Source organism: Tachysurus fulvidraco, chromosome 11, assembly GCF_022655615.1.
Source record: "Tachysurus fulvidraco isolate hzauxx_2018 chromosome 11, HZAU_PFXX_2.0, whole genome shotgun sequence".
Classification (NCBI taxonomy): Eukaryota; Metazoa; Chordata; class Actinopteri; order Siluriformes; family Bagridae; genus Tachysurus; species Tachysurus fulvidraco.
Genome location: NC_062528.1, coordinates 17,789,151 through 17,807,585, shown reverse-complemented (window position 1 = coordinate 17,807,585; position 18,435 = coordinate 17,789,151). Strand labels below are relative to the sequence as shown.

At 35.4% G+C, this 18,435-nt stretch overlaps 3 protein-coding genes and 1 long non-coding RNA gene across 4 annotated transcripts; 1 reads left to right on the top strand and 3 right to left on the bottom strand.

Annotated features, from left to right (window-relative positions):
- Positions 1 to 641: 641 nt before the first annotated feature.
- Positions 642 to 3,234, bottom strand: LOC113643623. The gene is made up of 2 exons (XR_003440821.2): positions 3,174 to 3,234; positions 642 to 1,728 (listed from the first exon to the last, which is right to left on the bottom strand). It is a non-coding gene; the product is annotated as an uncharacterized LOC113643623 (long non-coding RNA).
- Positions 3,235 to 4,791: 1,557 nt separating this feature from the next.
- LOC113643484 (olfactory receptor 52N2-like) lies at positions 4,792 to 5,742 on the bottom strand. Its single transcript, XM_027147767.2, has one exon. It carries the CDS (start codon positions 5,740 to 5,742, stop codon positions 4,792 to 4,794), a length of 951 nt encoding a protein of 316 aa, XP_027003568.1.
- Positions 5,743 to 9,308: 3,566 nt separating this feature from the next.
- LOC113643482 (olfactory receptor 52B2-like) lies at positions 9,309 to 10,923 on the top strand. Its single transcript, XM_027147766.2, has one exon. It carries the CDS (start codon positions 9,385 to 9,387, stop codon positions 10,321 to 10,323), a length of 939 nt encoding a protein of 312 aa, XP_027003567.2. The 5' UTR covers positions 9,309 to 9,384; the 3' UTR covers positions 10,324 to 10,923.
- Positions 10,924 to 13,796: 2,873 nt separating this feature from the next.
- On the bottom strand, positions 13,797 to 14,747 carry LOC113643481 (olfactory receptor 52J3-like). Its single transcript, XM_027147765.2, has one exon. It carries the CDS (start codon positions 14,745 to 14,747, stop codon positions 13,797 to 13,799), a length of 951 nt encoding a protein of 316 aa, XP_027003566.1.
- Positions 14,748 to 18,435: the final 3,688 nt, after the last annotated feature.

Sequence of the window (18,435 nt, the reverse complement as noted above, 5' to 3'; positions counted from 1 at the left end):
TAGCGGTACTTCCGGTACCGGGTCTCAAAGTGGCCTTTTTTCCCATAGACTCCCATTATAAACTTTGGAGGTTTATAACTCAGCAAGCTTTTGAACTACCTACACCAAACCTGGCCAGGTCCTTTAGGGTGATACTCTGAACAAAATTTTAAATTGGTGCACTGACTGGCCTTTCGGTTGTGCCTCAGCCCCGCCCAAAATATATGCAAACTCAAAAAAACATTCTACAACATGGACATGTGACATATCAAAACACTCAGAACAATAAGGGGAACTTCCTCATGTGTAATTTGATGAAGTCACGTGACATCACGTGCTTGCACGTGAAAATAAAAAATTTGCACAACATGGACATGTGACATATCAAAACACTCAGCACAATGAGGGGTACTTGCCACGTGCAAGCACCATTCACATTTTCTTCAGGAAATGTACATTCTAGTTTACTATATACTTGTTCACCACTGAGCTATGATTTCAGAGACACTGGCAAGGCAACAACATAAGTGACATTTTGCTTAAATTGGGACAAATCCAAATGAGTGGATCAAATGATTCCACAGACCAAATACTCATTTTAGTTTCTACCGGCAATTGTTTCTTGTTTGGCTCCCAAAAATGTAAGTAATACATACAATGGGTAAAATGAATATTAAATATATTTCTAAAGGTGCTGCTGACATGAACAGTTCACCAGATGTTAGTAACAATCCAATTAATGCAAACATACAAAGAAAGCAAAACAATGTTGTAAAATTAAGTTATGTGTAAAAAAAATATAATGACACAGGGAAAAAGTATTGAACACATGAAGAACACACACACACACACACACACACACACACACACACACACACACACACACACACACACACACACACACACCTCTTTTTTTGTGGAAATTAATATCAGCTGGTTCAGTCCCAAATGATGGCCCAAAAATGGTGTTTCATTAACCATTGTGTCACACAAGAAACATCTCCTGATGTTTGAATATCTTCCCAGTTCAAAAATTGTCCTTCGGTCTTCACCCTTGCCTCTCACTGAACAGCTGTGATGTTTATTAAATTTATAGAGCCATTATTATCACAAATACAGAAAGGTGACAAATTAAAGGACAACAATTGTGACCCTTTTATACTGTAGGGACAACATTATTTAACTGGAATTATTTGGTCCACTTGACCTTTTAGAGCAAGGTCATGGAACAAAGTGCAGAGTTCATCTGACTGATTACTGTATTTAAATTATGATGACCATTGTTTCATATGTGTAACTCCTCTGTCTTCAAATGAATTAATATTAATATCACTCCATCCATCCCAATAGGTAATTAACAAAAGTTTAGTATTTATAATAGTGAAGTTTAATATTTATTGTTTTTAACACATGTTTCTATGGTTTAACTGGAATATAACAGGATTACGTAATTAGTAATTAATGAAGCCCCAGAACAGAACATGTGGGATCCATGTGCAGATTTAATGACAAGTACAGCAGTCACAAATAACAAATCCAAATGTAATTCTAAGACAAATGCACAAACAGGCAAAAATGGTCAAAACCGGGAAAGCTAGTTACACAGGCGAACTAATCTGAAACTGAGGTGGTCTTCCCCTGGGCCTCTGTGCTGGTTTTTCCGAGTGTAATCATTGGAACTCTTCTGTGAGTGCTGCATCTAAGATATCAGCTGCAAGGATCCATGATTTCATGGTTGAGACTTTCCTCCTGTTCATTAGATTGAGGGTGATAGCTTAATGTAAGGTTTAATGTTTATTCATTCCATATACTGTACTGCATTTCAATATGTAATGCAACATTTATTTATTTAAATATTTGTAATGCTTTAGGATTAAAAAAAGAAAAGAAAAGTAAAACCAAACAAGGTTAGCCTGCCTAGTTGCTATAATGAAAGTGAATAATCATATTTTATGTTTTAAATATTTTATTTTATACATTTTTTAAATCTTTTTATATTAATGGATCAAGATCAATCAAACATAAGGTTGCTTAGCAAAAATATTGTACTATGGCATCAAGCTAAAGAATCTCTTCCGCAATGTAAAAGTGTATTTTAACTTATTTTCTTTTTGTCTTGTTCCTTATAGTAGCATTGGGTCTGTTTCTTATTGTATTATTAATACAATATTCTCCTTAATGATCTATGTTATTGTATGATGATTGACCTCTCCATGTTTTATTTTTTTATTTTCTCACCATTCTCTACAACTATCTAGTGCATGCCAAGTTCAAGGGCCCAATAGCGCGAGCTTGTTCTTGCATTTTCTTTTTTTTACATAAATAATACAATTTGTACTTGTGTGCAAAATCTCAATAAACCTGGTTGATTTTTTTAAAAATGATGTTAAAGTGTATTTTAACTTATTTTCTTTTTGTCTTGTTCATTATATTAGCATTGGGTCAGTTTCTTATTGTATTATTAATACAATATTTTCCTTAAAGATCTATGTTATTGTTATTTTTCTAAATCACATATGATGAATTTATTTATTATTATTATTATTATTATTATTTTTACTTAAACAATAAAATTTGTAATTTGCAAAATCTCAATAAACCTGGCTGCTCTTTGAAAATGATGTTGCAAACCAAACAGTTATGTGGTGAAACCATTCTTCTGTTTATGTTAGTTGTAAGAAACACATATTCATGCAGTTTGTGTTTGTGATTGGAGCTAGTGTATTGTAACATTATTTTAACATCATTAAAATCACCTGGTCAGATTAATGGTGCATACAATGAATACAATGAATAGAGAGCAATGAACAATGACAATAACAATGACCATAACTATATAAAATGATCATGTCTAAGAATACATTTATTAATTAGCCAGTTAGTATAGGAAATGTGGCTAAACTGATAGCAATGCAGAAGGTTGCAGCCTCCTCAGTAACAATAATAATTAACTGTAATAAATTTTGACCCTGTTGAATGTTACTGTTGATGCATTGGTTTCTAGTGTAGAAGATGGCCATGTAGAAATCTGGGTCTCAAGATTCAACTGTTTAATTAGTTCATGTTTTAAAAGCTGCTCTAACAAATACATCTCAAACTTCTACATTCTGAACATGTAATCTCTCATTTTGTGAGGTGAAATTTGTCTACAGCTAACAGAAACAAAAACCCCACTAACCCCACCAACCACTAACCATCATGGACAGCATTGTCACAGCAGTGGAGTCATTCAGATTCCTGGGAACCACAAACTCCCAGGACCTGAAGTCGGACATTCACATTGACTCCATTGTGAAAAAGGCTCAGCAGAGGTTGTACTTCCTTCGTCAGCTGAAGTTCAACCTGCCACAGGATTTGCTGAAACAGTTCTCTACACTGCCATCATCGAATCCATCCTCTGCACCTCGGTAACTGTTTGGTTCAGCTCAGCCACCAAATTTGACCTCAGAAGACTACAGAGGGTAGTCCAGACTGCTGAGCGAATCATTGGCACAACTCTCCCCACTCTTCAAGACCTGTACTTCTCCAGAGTGTGCAAAAGAGCAAAGACAATCACCCTGGACCCCTCACATCCTGCACACTCCCTCTCTGAACTGTTGCCATCTGGTCGGCACTACAGAGCCCTGAGCTCCAGAATGACCAGACATAAGAACAGTTTCTTCCCTCAAGCCATCCACCTGATGAACAATTAACACCATGGAACACACAACACATATTTGCACTATGTATACCTCAATTGCACTTTTCATACTTGCACTCTGTACATACATGCATACATATTGTCTGAATGTTTACATTTCACAATTGCACATGTGTACATAAAAATTTTATATTTTGTATACTATTTGCATATGTATATTTCATATGCTTATTTAAACTGCACATTTCACACCTGTAAATATGTACATACAATTTCATATATACTACATATTTCATTTTGTTACACTGTGGAGATTATGTCACTAAAACAAATTCCTTGCATGTGAAAACATGCCTGGCAATAAACCTGATTCTGATTCTGATTCTAAACAGAATTTAAGAAAATTTAGAGATATTCAGTTACATTCAGATGACTAAATTTTATACCTACTAAAGTTTATACAACTTCTGTTTTCATCTTAGCCAAGGTAGATATCTCTATAATTTTAGGTCATTTTCTAAATCCTTGAAGGGTTAAATACCAAAACAGTTAATGCATTTTGATGATGACAACTGTGTCCTAATGTCCTAACTTTTTCACATTTATTTTTCCTTTCCTGATGGACAAGTGAATGATTTATTAAACCAGGAAATTAACAGAAAATTCATCTTTGTATGTAAACAAGGATGTTAACTTTTACCTAGTTTTATTAAAACTATTCTAGGTATATAGTACAACATAGTACATAAAATAAACACAGACATATAATGTATATATACATTATTGGTTTCTGCAAAAAAATCACAGAAATTTGGGGCCTTTGGAATAAATTCTCGACCAAATACATTTACATCATTTGGTCGACACCCTCATCCAGAGTGACTTAAATTTATGCAATTGACAGTAAAGGCCCATAATCAGGGGCCCAGGAGAGGCAGCTTGGTGAACCTGGGACTCAAACTCTCAGCCTTCTGATTAGCAACTCAACACCTTAACCCCTGAGCTATTATATCCAAATAAGATCAGTATATTCCTCATGGCATAACAAATAGTTTAATAAAGTAAAATGGCAATTTCATGTTTAACTTAGCAATATTCATCTCCATAAATTTGTTTTAAATACATTGTTTAATAAAAGAGTGATTAATGGACAAATGCCTAACATGTTTCTTTTAAGTAAACATAACCTTTTGTTTTTTTAAAACTATCAAGAACACTTTTCTAATGTCTTTTGTTTTGGCTCCATACAAAATTGGATTAACAATTGGAAGGATTGTGAAAGTCAACATACCAAATATCTTTCGTGCATTGGGGTGTACATTCTGAAAACGATATGAAAGTATTGTAGTAATAGAAACTATTTCAAACATAATAAATGAACTTAGTTGTCCTAAACATGTGTTTAAAGCCTTAAGTCTGGCATCAGGTTGTGTATGATAAATGCAGGCCTTAAGGATTTGTACATAAGAGAATACCTGAATGCTCACGCTAATGGCCTGCATCAGTCCTGTTATTCCTAACCCATAGATGTTGTTCACAGTAAAATCACCATCACATGAGAGCTGTAGCAAGGATGGATTATCACAATAGACATTCAAAATAAATGCCTTACATTTTGGAAATCTTGCCTGTAAGGAAAACATCACAAAAATCAAGACAAAATCAAGGCCCCAAGCAGCAGTTATGACTCCACAAACTGTATAATGATTCATTATCGAATTATATCTGAGCGGTTTGCATATCGCTATGTAGCGATCAAATGACATGGCTGCCAGGATAAAAAGTACACTACCGCCATACATATGAAGCAAAAAGGCTTGTAGGACACATGTGGGGTAATAGACCACATTTGTTTGAGCTACAATATCCACAAGCACCCTTGGAAGGGCACAAGTGATTCCTATTAGATCTGTCAAAGGAAGGCTGAACAAAATGTAAAACATTTGTTTGTGAAGACTTTGCTGGGTAACAATCAATGCTAAAATTGTTACATTACAACATACAGCAAAAATATATATCAAACATCCAGCCAAAAATACAAAATGAACGGCTTCTGGTGAGACATCAAACTTAGCAATTTGAAGAGTGAAACTAAATGTGTTGTTCCAAGTTTGAAGCTCCATTCAGAATCTGTTGAAAAAAAGGTTACTGATTTGTGTGCACATGTCCCTGTAATATGTCATATTCACAATTTTGATTACTCAATCACTTTAATTACTGTTAAGCAATAGATATGTCCATTATATTAACTTTACCTTGTGAAAGATCATCTAGTTGTGTTGATGAATGTGAATGACATGATACATTTATATGCATGTGTGTCCTCCAAAGAACACGCAAGACACCAGAGGATATCAGCAATGTTTACTGACTAGGTTAACAATAGGACTCAGGATACATGTTAGCTTAAAGCCCATTAGGTATGTTTTATACCTTGTATTAAGAAAATTATACAATAAGCTTAAACACTGTCACACAAATCATCATCATCATCATCATCATCATCATCATCATCACCATTTCTTTTGGGCCACCACAATTTTCATTAGATTAATAGCTTCAGTGAAAGATCTGGAATGGCTTATGTGAGATGTCTACTGTATGTTTGTGGCTTAGCCATGTTCTTTAAATTTACAACATCCAGCATGATGTCTGTCTGAAAATTCTGGGTTTTTCTTTTCCTTTTCTTTTTAAGTAAGTAACCTAAACTGCCAGACAATTCTTTCGCAGAATAAGTGGATGGGTGAGGTGGGGACTAACTGCCAACTTGATACTATGTTTTTGTAAACATCCTCTTGCACTAATCTCACCTTTTCTTGATGTGATGTACCCAAAGCCTGACATTGAAGCATTGGTGAATTGAGGGCTAATCCTGGTTTAAATGAACCAAAGTGTGGTATGAAGGTGTTTATGAAGGTGTGGGTGCTGCTTTAAACAGCAGTGGCAGTTTATGGAGTTGGGGATGACTGAACAAGCTTGGAGGTAACTTAGACTGGTTAGTGTCCAAGCTTGTTCAGTGATCCCCATCTCCATAAACTGGCACTGCTGTTTAAAGCAGCACCCACACCTTCATAAAGTGTGATCATAATCTTTCATATTCTTTATATGTCAGGGCTAGAGGGTAGGGTGTTATGGCCTAATGAGAACAATTCAAAAAGTTCAGATCAACAGAGAATCTCTAAACTGGTGGCAGCATCATGCTGAATTGGGGCTTTTATCATGGTGAAGGGAGTCATAGCTACAAATACCAGTTAATTTTAGTGCACAATCAATCAGGTGTCTGCTATTAAGTTTAAGATGAAAAGGAATTTCAATTGTCAGCATGAAAATAACCCAAAGCAGACATCCAAATGAATAAAAGAATGAATTAACCAAATTACATAATAAAGATGGGTTTTCAAGCCTCGTTTAAGTTTTTGTATGGACAAACTGGTTACCAAGTAACCAACTGGTTCATTTATGTTGCCAGGTTAAAATAATTGTTGGAAACTGTTGAAACATTTTGACCTTTTGACCTCATGTTTAGCAAACTGGAACATTGCTGATCATTCTGAGAATCCTCTCCAAATAAAAGCATAATGGTATTAGCATCATGTTGTGCAGATTGCTGCCACAATCTTGAAAGATTTGGTAAGAAGTATCAAACATCCCAGACCTGTCCCAGTCAACTTTTAACTGTGATTGTTGCCAAAATTGGTTCTACCAAGAACTATGGGCTATTTATCAAATCAATCAAAGAAAAATGCAGGACACCATTTACACATGCAGACACGTACAGGGATAGTTTACAGTAGGGTTCTTAAAAACACAGCGAGGTAATCCAAAGCGTGAGGCAACTACAAAACCTTAGCTTTAAGGGCCTTGCTCAGGGACCCAGCAGTGGCAGCTTGGTGGACCTGAGATTCAAACTCATGACCTTTTATTCAGTAGTTCAACACCTTAACCACTAGGCTAGCATGCCCCTCTGCATTACCTGCTAACCAACTGCACAGTAATAATTAATAAAATTATGCATACATTTTCATTAACCAATTTATCATTGTCATGGTTATTGTTGCTCTTAAGCCTATTACAGGAAACATTATACCTGAGTCAGAAATTAATGGTATGACCACTCCATTACTAATTGAAAAAAAATGCACGAAGAAACTGAGGTGGTCTACCCCAGGGCCTCTGTGCTGGTTTATCTGAGTGTAATCATTGGAACTCTTCTGTGAGTGCTGGATCTAAGATATCAGCTGCAAGGACCCATGATTGCTCTTCCGTTACCTCCCAGTCCATGAGATACTGAAGATGTCCCACTCGACGTCTAGAGTTAATGATAGGCAGGAGAGCCCTCGATGTCTAATTGGAGAGAAGTTTCCTTTTTTTTTTTCCTTGTTTGGGGGGAACTATGTGCAGGTATGTGCAGACGCGATAGGTTGATGGGAGCTGGAGTCGTAAGTGACAGGGTTAATTTGGCGAATAATTTTGAATGGGCTGATGAGACAAGGGCTGAGTTTGTGACAGGGGAGTTTTAATTCGAGGTGTTGGGTGGCGAGCCACACACAAATTGAAATGGGTGGTGCAGGCATCTTTGCCTTTTGGCAAGAGGGATGGTACCCCAGTACATACTGAAAGATCATTAGACTTGTAGAGGAGTGGGTGAGCTAATTTTGTGCATGCTCTGCCCAAAATAGAAACACACTCCACTGATGCTGTTGCTCTGCGGTAGTAAGTTCTGAGATAGTGGCCGATTTCCTGGTTGAGCCTTTCCACCTGTCCAAGTTGATTGAGGGTGATAGCTTAATGTAAGACCAACAATGATGTTCAGGATGTGGCAGAATGCTCACCAGACTTGGTGAATTGTGTTCCCCGGTCTCATACAATGTCCTCGGAAAATGGGTAAACCAGAAATACCTGGTGAAACGAGGCTTGGGCGGTTTCCATGGCAGTAGGTAAGCCTTTCAGGGGTAAGAAACTACAGGCCTTGGAGAAAAAGTCAGTGACGACAAGGATCATGGTGTATCTGTTAGATCTAGGAAGGTCTGTAATGAAGTCCACAGAGGTGGGACCAAGGTCAATGAGGTATGGGTAGTACATGACAGGCTTTAACATGAATAAAATTGGAGCAGTGGGTCAATTAGTGTACAACAGTATTCATTTTTTTAAAGTAAAACTTTATATAATCAAGTTTTTAAATATTTTTCTTCTTCATTTTTTTGTTCTTCTGAGTGCTTTCATTTTCCTTGTGACAATTAAAGGCTAAATCTTGACTCCGACAGGTTGCCCAGTGTTTCCATCAATCAATGTTCTCTTAATGTTTGCATTTTAATCAGGACATATCCAAAGATTATGTCATATTATAGTGGATGCAGGATGTGACTGCACTTTAATCCCGGTAGGTTTATTCTTCTTGTTGTCCTTAGTTTCCCCAGCTTTTTTCCCATGACAGGTATCCATGGATCTGATCACTCGAGCTTTAAAAAAAAGGACTGGCCATAAACTGATAACTTATAAAACAGCAAGCAGAACTAAATTATTATGACTTCCCTTATTCTGAAGTGAATGGCATTTAAAAAGACCATAATATATACTTAAATTGTGCAATATATGGTTAAATACTGTTAACAGCAAAGTAGTAGTATTTTTATAATAGGTATTTTTCTTTAAATATCGGTCCATGCTTTTGGAAATCTTTGTAAGAATTTGCAATTTTTTTTTTATTTTTTTTTTTTAGTATTTTTAGGTAATTTCTTTTTTGCCACACAACAAAGACAACGATAATGGAGTCTAATTTGTCCATATATACAACACTTCTTACTTTGGAATCACTGGACATTTCACCAGCTTATAATTTACCACTGTTCATGTTGGGAACCCTTACATATTGTGCCATTTTATTTTTTAACATTACCTTACTTCTAATAATTGCTTTGAACCATAATCTTCATAAACCTATGTACATACTGTTATTTAACATGCCAATCAATGACATTGTAGGTGCCACTGCTTTCTTTCCTCAGCTGATCTCAAGTATACTGTCACAGAATAGATCAATTACGTATTCTGCATGTTATGTGCAAGCCTTCATGACACACTTGTATGGGTCTGGAACACTTCTTATCCTGACCGCTATGGCTTATGACAGATATATTGCCATTTGTCAACCATTGAAATATAACAGCATGATGTCCCCAAATACCTTGTTCAAGATAATCCTTACATTATGGATCCTAGATTTTGCATTGGTTGGTTTTCTACTTGGTCTGAGCTACCGACAAGAGATTTGTAACACACGAATAGTAGACAGTTTCTGTAATAATCCAAGTTTGATGAAGCTTATATGTGGGGATGTAAGATTAAATAACTACTATGGACTGTTTCTTACAATTTTTCTCCAAGGAGTATCAGTGCTTGTAGTTTTGTTCACATACATCCAAATCCTATTCACCTGTATCTCTAAAAAACAATCTGATGCTAAAAAGAAAGCACTTCAGACATGTGGTACACACCTAGCTGTTTTCTTATGTGTAGAATTCAATGCATTATTTACCTTAATTTCACACAGATTTGAGAATGTATCCCAGTACTTAAGGAGGGGCTTTGGTGTGTCTGTGATGATATTTCCTCCTTTTTTGAATCCTCTAATATATGGATTGAAAACAAAAGAAATTCGAAACAGTGCTTCACTTTTCATACGTAAAAAGATATCTCAGTCATAAAACAACAAAAACACATTTTTAGTGTGAGGTTTAATGTTTATTCATTCCATGTACTGCAATTCAATATGTAATGCAACATTTCTCTATTAAAATATTTGTAATGTAATGCTTTAGGATTAAAAAAAGAAAAAAAAAAAGGTAAAACAAAACAAGGTTAGCCTTTGTCTAGTTATACTGAAAGTGAATAATCATATTTTAAATATTTTGTTTTTATACATTTTTTTGAATCTTTTTATATAAATTGATCAAGATCAACCAAACATAAGATTGCTTAGCAAAAATTATTGTACTATGGCATGAAGCTAAAGAATCTCTTCCGCAATGTAAAAGTGTATTTTAACTTATTTTCTTTTTGTCTTGTTCCTTATAGTAGCATTGGGTCTGTTTCTTATTGTATTATTAATACAATATTCTCCTTAATGATCTATGTTATTGTATGATGATTGACCTCTCCATGTTTTATTTTTTTTTTATTTTCTCGCCATTCTCTACAACTATCTAGTGCATGCCAAGCTCAAGGGCCCAATAGTGCGAGCTTGTTCTTGCATTTTCTTTTTTTTACATAAACAATACAATTTGTACTTGTGTGCAAAATCTCAATAAACCTGGTTGATTTTTTTAAAATGATGTTGCAAACCAAACAGTTATGTGGTGTACTTCTGTTTATGTTAGTTATAAGAAACACATATTCATGCAGTTTGTGTTTAATTGTGAATGAGCTAGTGTATTGTAACATTCTTTTAACATCATTTAAATCACCTGGTCAGATTAATGGTGCATACATAGCATGGAATGTGAAATGTGCTTCAAGAAATTAGAGAAAGAAAAAAAAAGCATGAATACAGTACATGGCTTAACAAGAAGGGTGGCAATTATTATTCATTTGAATTGATTGGAAGCCTTTATTATCACCACATATGCATTACAGCACATTGGAATTGTTTTCTTCACATATCCCAACAGAGGAGATTGGGGTCATAGCACAGGGGCATGTATGATACAGCAGCCCTGGAGCAAGGAGGGTGTTGGCCACAATGCCAACAATGAACAATGACAATATCAATGACCATGACAATTCATTCATAACTATATAAAATGATCATGTCTAAGAATACATGGGTCTCAAGATGTTTAATTAGTTCTTGTTTTAAAAGCTGCTCTAATGAACACAAACTTGTTTTAAAAGCTGCTCTAATGAAAACAAACTTAAACATTCTGAACATGTAAGATCTCATTTTGTGAGGTGTAATTTGTCTACAGCTGGCAGAAACAAAAAACAGAATATAAGAAAATTTATCTGAGATATTCACTTACTTTCAGATGATAAGTATTTTGTGTTTTGCTAATCATGGCAATGATTGGTACACAAGCCACTTTCTAAATTTGACTAAATTTTATATCTACTAAAGTTTATACAACTTTTTTCATCTTAGCCAAGGTAGATGTCTCTAACATTGTAGGTCATTTTCTAAATCCCCGAAGGGTTAAATACCAAAACAGCATTTTGACGATGACAACTGTGTCCTAATGTCCTAAATTTTTCAGGGTTTTTTTTCTTTTTCCTGATGGACAAGTGAATGATTTATTAAACCAGGAAGGATGTTAACATTTACCTAGTTTTATTAAAACTATTCTGTATGTTATATATTACAACATAGTACATAAAATAAACACACAAACACACATATAGTGTATATACAGCCGTAGGCAAAAGTTTAGGAACCCTTCACAATTTCCATGATTTTCATTTATAAATATTTGGGTGTTTGGATCAGAAATTTCATTTTGATCTAACAAATAACTGAAGGACACAGTAATAATTCAGTAGTGAAATGAGGTTTATTGGATTAACAGAAAATGTGCATTATGCATCAAAACAAAATTAGACAGGTGCATATATTTGGGAACCCTTGCCATTTTGTTGATTTGAATACCTGTAACTACTTAGCACTGATTAATTGGAACACACAATTGGTTTGGTGAGCTTATTAAGCCTTGAACTTCATAGACAGGTGCATCTAACCATGAGAAAATGTATTTAAGGTGGCCAATTGCAAGTTGTTGTTCTCTTTGACTCTCTACTGAAGAGTGGCAATATAGAGGCCTCAAAACAACTCTCAAATGACCTGAACACAAAGATTGGTCAACACTGTGGTTTAGGGCAAGGCTACAAAAAGTTATTGCAGAGATATAAGCTGTCAGTTTCCACTGTGAGGAACATAGTGAGTAAATGGAAGACCACAGGCACAGTTCTTGTTAAGGCCAGAAGTGGCAGGCCACGTAAAATATTGGAGAGGCGAAGGATGGTGAGAACGATAAAAAACAGCCCACAGACCACCTTCAAAGACCTACATCAACTCAAAATCTACTCGGGCATTCATGCAGAGGAACAAGTACAATGTTCTGGAATGGCCATCTCAGTCCCTAGACCTGAATATCATTGAACATCTGTGGGGTGATTTGAAGCGGGCTGTCCATGCTCGGCAACCATCAAACCTAACTGAACTGGAGATGTTTTGTAAGGAGGAATGGCCAGTTACATTCATCCAGAATCCAGACACTCATTACAGGCTATAGGAAGCATCTAGAGGCTGTTATTTCTGCTAAAGGAGGCTCTACTAAACATTGATGTGATTTTTCTGTTGGGGTGCACACATTTATGCACCTGTCTAATTTCATTTTGATGCATTTTGCGCATTTTCTGTTAGTCCAATAAACCTCATTTCACTACTGAAATATTACTGTGTCCTTCAGTTATTTGATGGCTCAAAATTAAATTGCTGATCCAAACACCCAAATATTTATAAATAAAAATCATGGAAATTGTCAGGGGTTCCTAAACGTTTGCATACGACTGTATACATTATTGGTTTCTGCTTAGAAATTCTCAGTGAGAATTTATTCTGACAACATTTAAGTGTACAGGCCTGACCACAAAATTTACTTTTAGCAAGTTAAATGAACTTAAAAAATAAAAATGAGTTAAAAATAAACTCCTGAAGAGTTAAAATTCTTCTAACATACTGTACAGAGTAAAATTCAATTCCTAACTAGAGATTTTTTTTAAATAACAAAATTTTTATAGTCTTAAACCTAAAACACTAAAATGGTTTCAGGTGAAAATAATTAACAAAAAAACCTCAAATACATTTTCAGCATTTGGTCGACACCCTCAGCCAGAGTGACTTAAATTTATGCAATTGACGTTAAAGGCCCTTACTCAGGGGCCCAGGAGAGGCAGCTTGGTGAACCTGGGACTCAAACTCTCAGCCTTCTGATTAGCAACTCAACACCTTAACCACTATGCTATTATATCCAAATAAGAGCAGTATATTCCTCATGAAATAAAGAATAGTTTAATAAAGTAAAATGGCAAATTCATGTTTAACTCAGCAATATTCATCTCCATAAATTTGTTTTAAATACATTATTTTATAAAACAGTGATTTATGGACAAATGCCTAATGTTTCTTTTAAGTGAACATAACCTTTTGTTTTTTTAAAACTATGAAGAACGCTTTTCTAATGTCTTTTGTTTTGGCTCCATACAAAATTGGATTAACAATTGGAAGGATTGTGAAAGTCAACATACCAAATATCTTCCGTGCATTGGGGTGTACATTCTGAAAACGATACGAAAGTATTGCAGTAATAGAAACTATTTCAAACATAATAAATGAACTTAGTTGTGCTAAACATGTGTTTAAAGCTTTAAGTCTGGCATCAGGTTGTGTATGATAAATGCAGGCCTTAAGGATTTGTACATAAGAGAATACCTGAATGCTCACGCTAATGGCCTGCATCAGTCCTGTTATTCCTAACCCATAGATGTTGTTCACAGTAAAATCACCATCACATGAAAGCTGTAGCAAGGATGAATTATCACAAAAGACATTCAAAATAAATGCCTTACATTTTGGAAATCTTGCCTGTAAGGAAAACAACACAAAAATCAAGACAAAATCAAGGCCCCAAGCAGCAGTTATGACTCCACAAACTGTATAATGATTCATTATCGAATTATATCTGAGCGGTTTGCATATCGCTATGTAGCGATCAAATGACATGGCTGCCAGGATAAAAAGTACACTACCGCCATACATATGAAGCAAAAAGGCTTGTAGGACACATGTGGGGTAATAGACCACATTTGTTTGAGCTACAATATCCACAAGCACCCTTGGAAGGGCACAAGTGATTCCTATTAGATCTGTCAAAGGAAGGCTGAACAAAATGTAAAACATTTGTTTGTGAAGACTTTGCTGGGTAACAATCAATGCTAAAATTGTTACATTACAACATACAGCAAAAATATATATCAAACATCCAGCCAAAAATACAAAATTAGCTGCTTCTGGTGAGACATCAAACTTAGCAATTTGAAGAGTGAAACTAAATGTGTTGTTCCAAGTTTGAAGCTCCATTCAGAATCTGTTGAAAAAAAAAGGTTACTAATTTGTGTGCACATGTCCCTATGATATGCCATATTCACAATTTTGATTACACAATCAATTTAATTACTGTAAAACAATAGACATGTCTGTTATATTAACTTTACCTTGTAGAGGATCATCTAGTTGTGTTGATGAATATGAATGACATGATACATTTATATGCATGTGTGTCCTCCAAAGAACACGCAAGACACCAGAGGATATCAGCAATGTCAACCCAGTCTCATGGCAGTTCATGACATAGGTCACGAAATGTAATCTATTGATCTGTGTTCGTGGACACGAATTTCCCTTTTTTACGTGTCACTCAGCACGACTTTCGATCTAATGTACTGTATAACAATAGAAAGCGCTTTCGTATCTGCACCATGTTTTTCTTTCTGTCACTCGGAAGCATTGTTTTTGCTAATTTGTTATTCATTTTTAAACTTTAAGCACTACATTACTCAACATTTAACCAGGATATTTTATCCTTGTTTTTATTGCTTTATATTCTGTACAGTACTAAACATTGTGCTATGGCTTCTTTTCTGAGAAAAGCCGTTTTTCCATGTATTTGGTTTGTCAAATCGGACAGTAAACTAAATACTACAGTACCAATGGGCCTTATCTACTTTTACTGTGTTGAAGACATCAGCTAAAACTACCTGATTACCCACCGCCGATTCTCTTTAAATGATATCCTTATTTTTCTTTCAACACATAAACACGAAAGTGTGCTTGATAATTCAACAATACGATGTCATGACCATCCGTTTCATTTGATTCTCCTTATTTCTGCAGGCCGCAAATTCTCCTTCATTGTGCTCAAAACACTTCCCAGGTAATGTTACTTGAATGTAATGATCAAATTTAAACACTTAGAATTCGTGAAAGCCTGCAGAAATCACCCAATCGCAAAGCGGACTAGCTCCATCTCCATAGCAACAGATGCTGAGGTTCATGGGTAATGCGGGCGTCCGCATTTGCAATTGGGTGATTTCTGCAAATAGATGGAAAAACAGCTTTTCTCAGAAAAGAAACCATAGCACAATGGTTAGTACCCTACAGAATATAAAGCAATAAAAACAAGGATACAATCTCCTGGTTAAATGTTGAGTAATGTAGTGCTTAAAGTTTAAAAATGAATAACAAATGAGCAAAAACAATGCTTCCGAGTGGCAGTCAAATAGATTACATTCCGTGACCTATGTCACGAACTGCCATGAGACTGGGTTGGCAATGTTTACTGACTAGGTTAACAATAGGTACCCATTAGGTAGGTTTTGTGTATTAAGAAAATTATACAATAAACTTAAACACTGTCACACAAATCATCATCATCATCATCATCATCATCATCATCATCATCATCACCATTTCTTTTGGGCCACCACAATTTTCATTAGATTAATAGCTTCAGTGAAAGATCTGGAATGGCTTATGTGAGATGTCTACTGTATGTTTGTGGCTTAGCCATGTTCTTAACATTTACAACATCCAGCATGATGTCTGTCTTAAAATTCTGGGTTTTTCTTTTCCTTTTCTTTTTAAATATGTAACCTAAACTGCCAGACAATTCTTTCCAAAAATAAGTGGATGGGTGAGGTGGGGACTAACTGCCAACTTGATACTATGTTTTTGTGAACATCCTCTGGAACACATCTCACCTTTTCTTGATGTGATGTACCCAAAGCCTGACATTGAAACGGTGAATTGAGGGCTGATCCTGGCTTAAATCAACCAAAGTGTGGTATGTACCCCCTTGGTTACTCACCAGTCTAACTCAGACTGGTTAGTGTCCAAGCTTGTTCAGTGATCCCCACCTCCATAAACTGGCACTGCTGTTTAAAGCAGCACCCACACCTTCATAAAGTGTGGTCATAATCTTTCATATTCTTTATATGTCAGGGCTAGAGGGTAGGGTGTTATGGCATAATGAGAACAATTCAAAATGGTCAGATCAACAGAAAATCTCTAAACCGGCGGCAACATCATGCTGAATTCGAGCTTTTATCATGGTGAAGGGAATCATAGCTACAAATACCAGTTAATTTTAGTGCACAATCAATTGGGTTTCTGCTAGTAAGTTTAAGAAGGAAAGGAATTTCAGCTGTCAGCATGACAATAACCCAAAGCAGACAGCCAAGTCACTAAAAGAATGAATTGGTTCTAAAGGGTTTACCTTGACAAAATCCATAGCAATTTGTTGTTTACATAATGAAGATGATTTTTAAGCCTAGTTTAATTTTTTTGTATGGACAAACTGGTTACCAAGTAACCAACTGGTTCACTTATTAACAAGTTGCCAGGTTGAAATACTTGTTGGAAACTGTTGAAACATTTTGACCTTTTGACCTAATGTTTAGCAAATGGAACATTGCTGATCATTCTGAGAATCCTCTCCAAATTAAAGCATAATGGTATTAGTATTATGGTGTGCAGATTGCTGCCACAATCTTGGAAGATTTGGTAAGAAGTATCAAACATCCCAGACCTATCCCAGTCAACTTTTAACTGTGATTGTTGCCAAAGGTGATTCTACCAAGAACTAGGTGCTATTTAAAATCAAAGAAAAATGCAGGGCACAATTCACACATGCAGACACATACAGTACAGGGATAGTTTACAGTAGGGTTCTGTAAAAACACAAGGAGGTAATCCAAAGCAAGAGGCGATTGCAAAACCTTAGCATTAAGGGCCCAGCAGTGGCAGCTTGGTGGACCTATGATTCAAACTCAAACTTCCATTCAGTAGTCCAACACCTTAACCACTAGGCTAGCATGTCCCTCTGCATATTCTGCTAACCCACTGCACAGTAATAATTAATAAACTTATGCATACATTTTCAGTAACCAATTTATCATTGTCATTGTTATTGTTGGTCTAAAGCCTATTCCAAGAACCATTGGGCCTGAGGCATAAATTAATGGTATGACCACTCCATTACAGGACACCATGTACACACATTCATTATTATATATTACATTAATTTTTGAAGGCTTAAAAACACACATATCACCAAAGCTATTATAACTATTAAAATCTATTAAAATGATAACAATTAACTTTAGAATATTAAAGTCCTTAACAACATATGCCATAATGTCACACGTGCTGCTTTTCCTGTTTTCGGAGATGCTTTTTTAGCAAAATCTTGCATCATCCGAACACTAAGGTTTTCATTAATGAAGCAAATGGGGAATTCCATTAATGAGGCGGTAAGCAAATAGTAATTAAACTTTAGGGACCTGTTCCTAGTCTCCAAGTTTCCATCGTGTGCATGGAATATCTACTAATAAACAGTGTTGCTAATAATGCCTTTGGGATGGGGTACCTGAAGATTGACTTTAAACATGTTTGTTTATTTATTTATTTATTTATTTATTTATTTATTTATTTATTTATTTAAGGATATAGATATTCAAATAATCTGATGAATATTATTTGTGTGCAAGTAAAACTCTTACTGCAATTAGTACACATATAGTACATATGATAAGATGTTTGCAAGCTAAGGTTTTGTTTTTGTTGATTTCGATACGTAGTTGGTTGGAAAGTGTAGTTATCCTGTAACATGTTCAAATGTGCATTATGGGTCACTGTATTGAATTAGTGGCACTAAGTCTTTTGCAATGTCTAGTTGCAGCTAGAACATTTTAATTGCATATCTAAACTA

Bases quoted from the DNA above. Each gene is read 5' to 3' on its own strand.
- LOC113643484 (XM_027147767.2), bottom strand. From the start codon at position 5,742: ATGGAGCTTCAAACTTGGAACAACACATTTAGTTTCACTCTTCAAATT.
- LOC113643482 (XM_027147766.2), top strand. From the start codon at position 9,385: ATGGAGTCTAATTTGTCCATATATACAACACTTCTTACTTTGGAATCA.
- LOC113643481 (XM_027147765.2), bottom strand. From the start codon at position 14,747: ATGGAGCTTCAAACTTGGAACAACACATTTAGTTTCACTCTTCAAATT.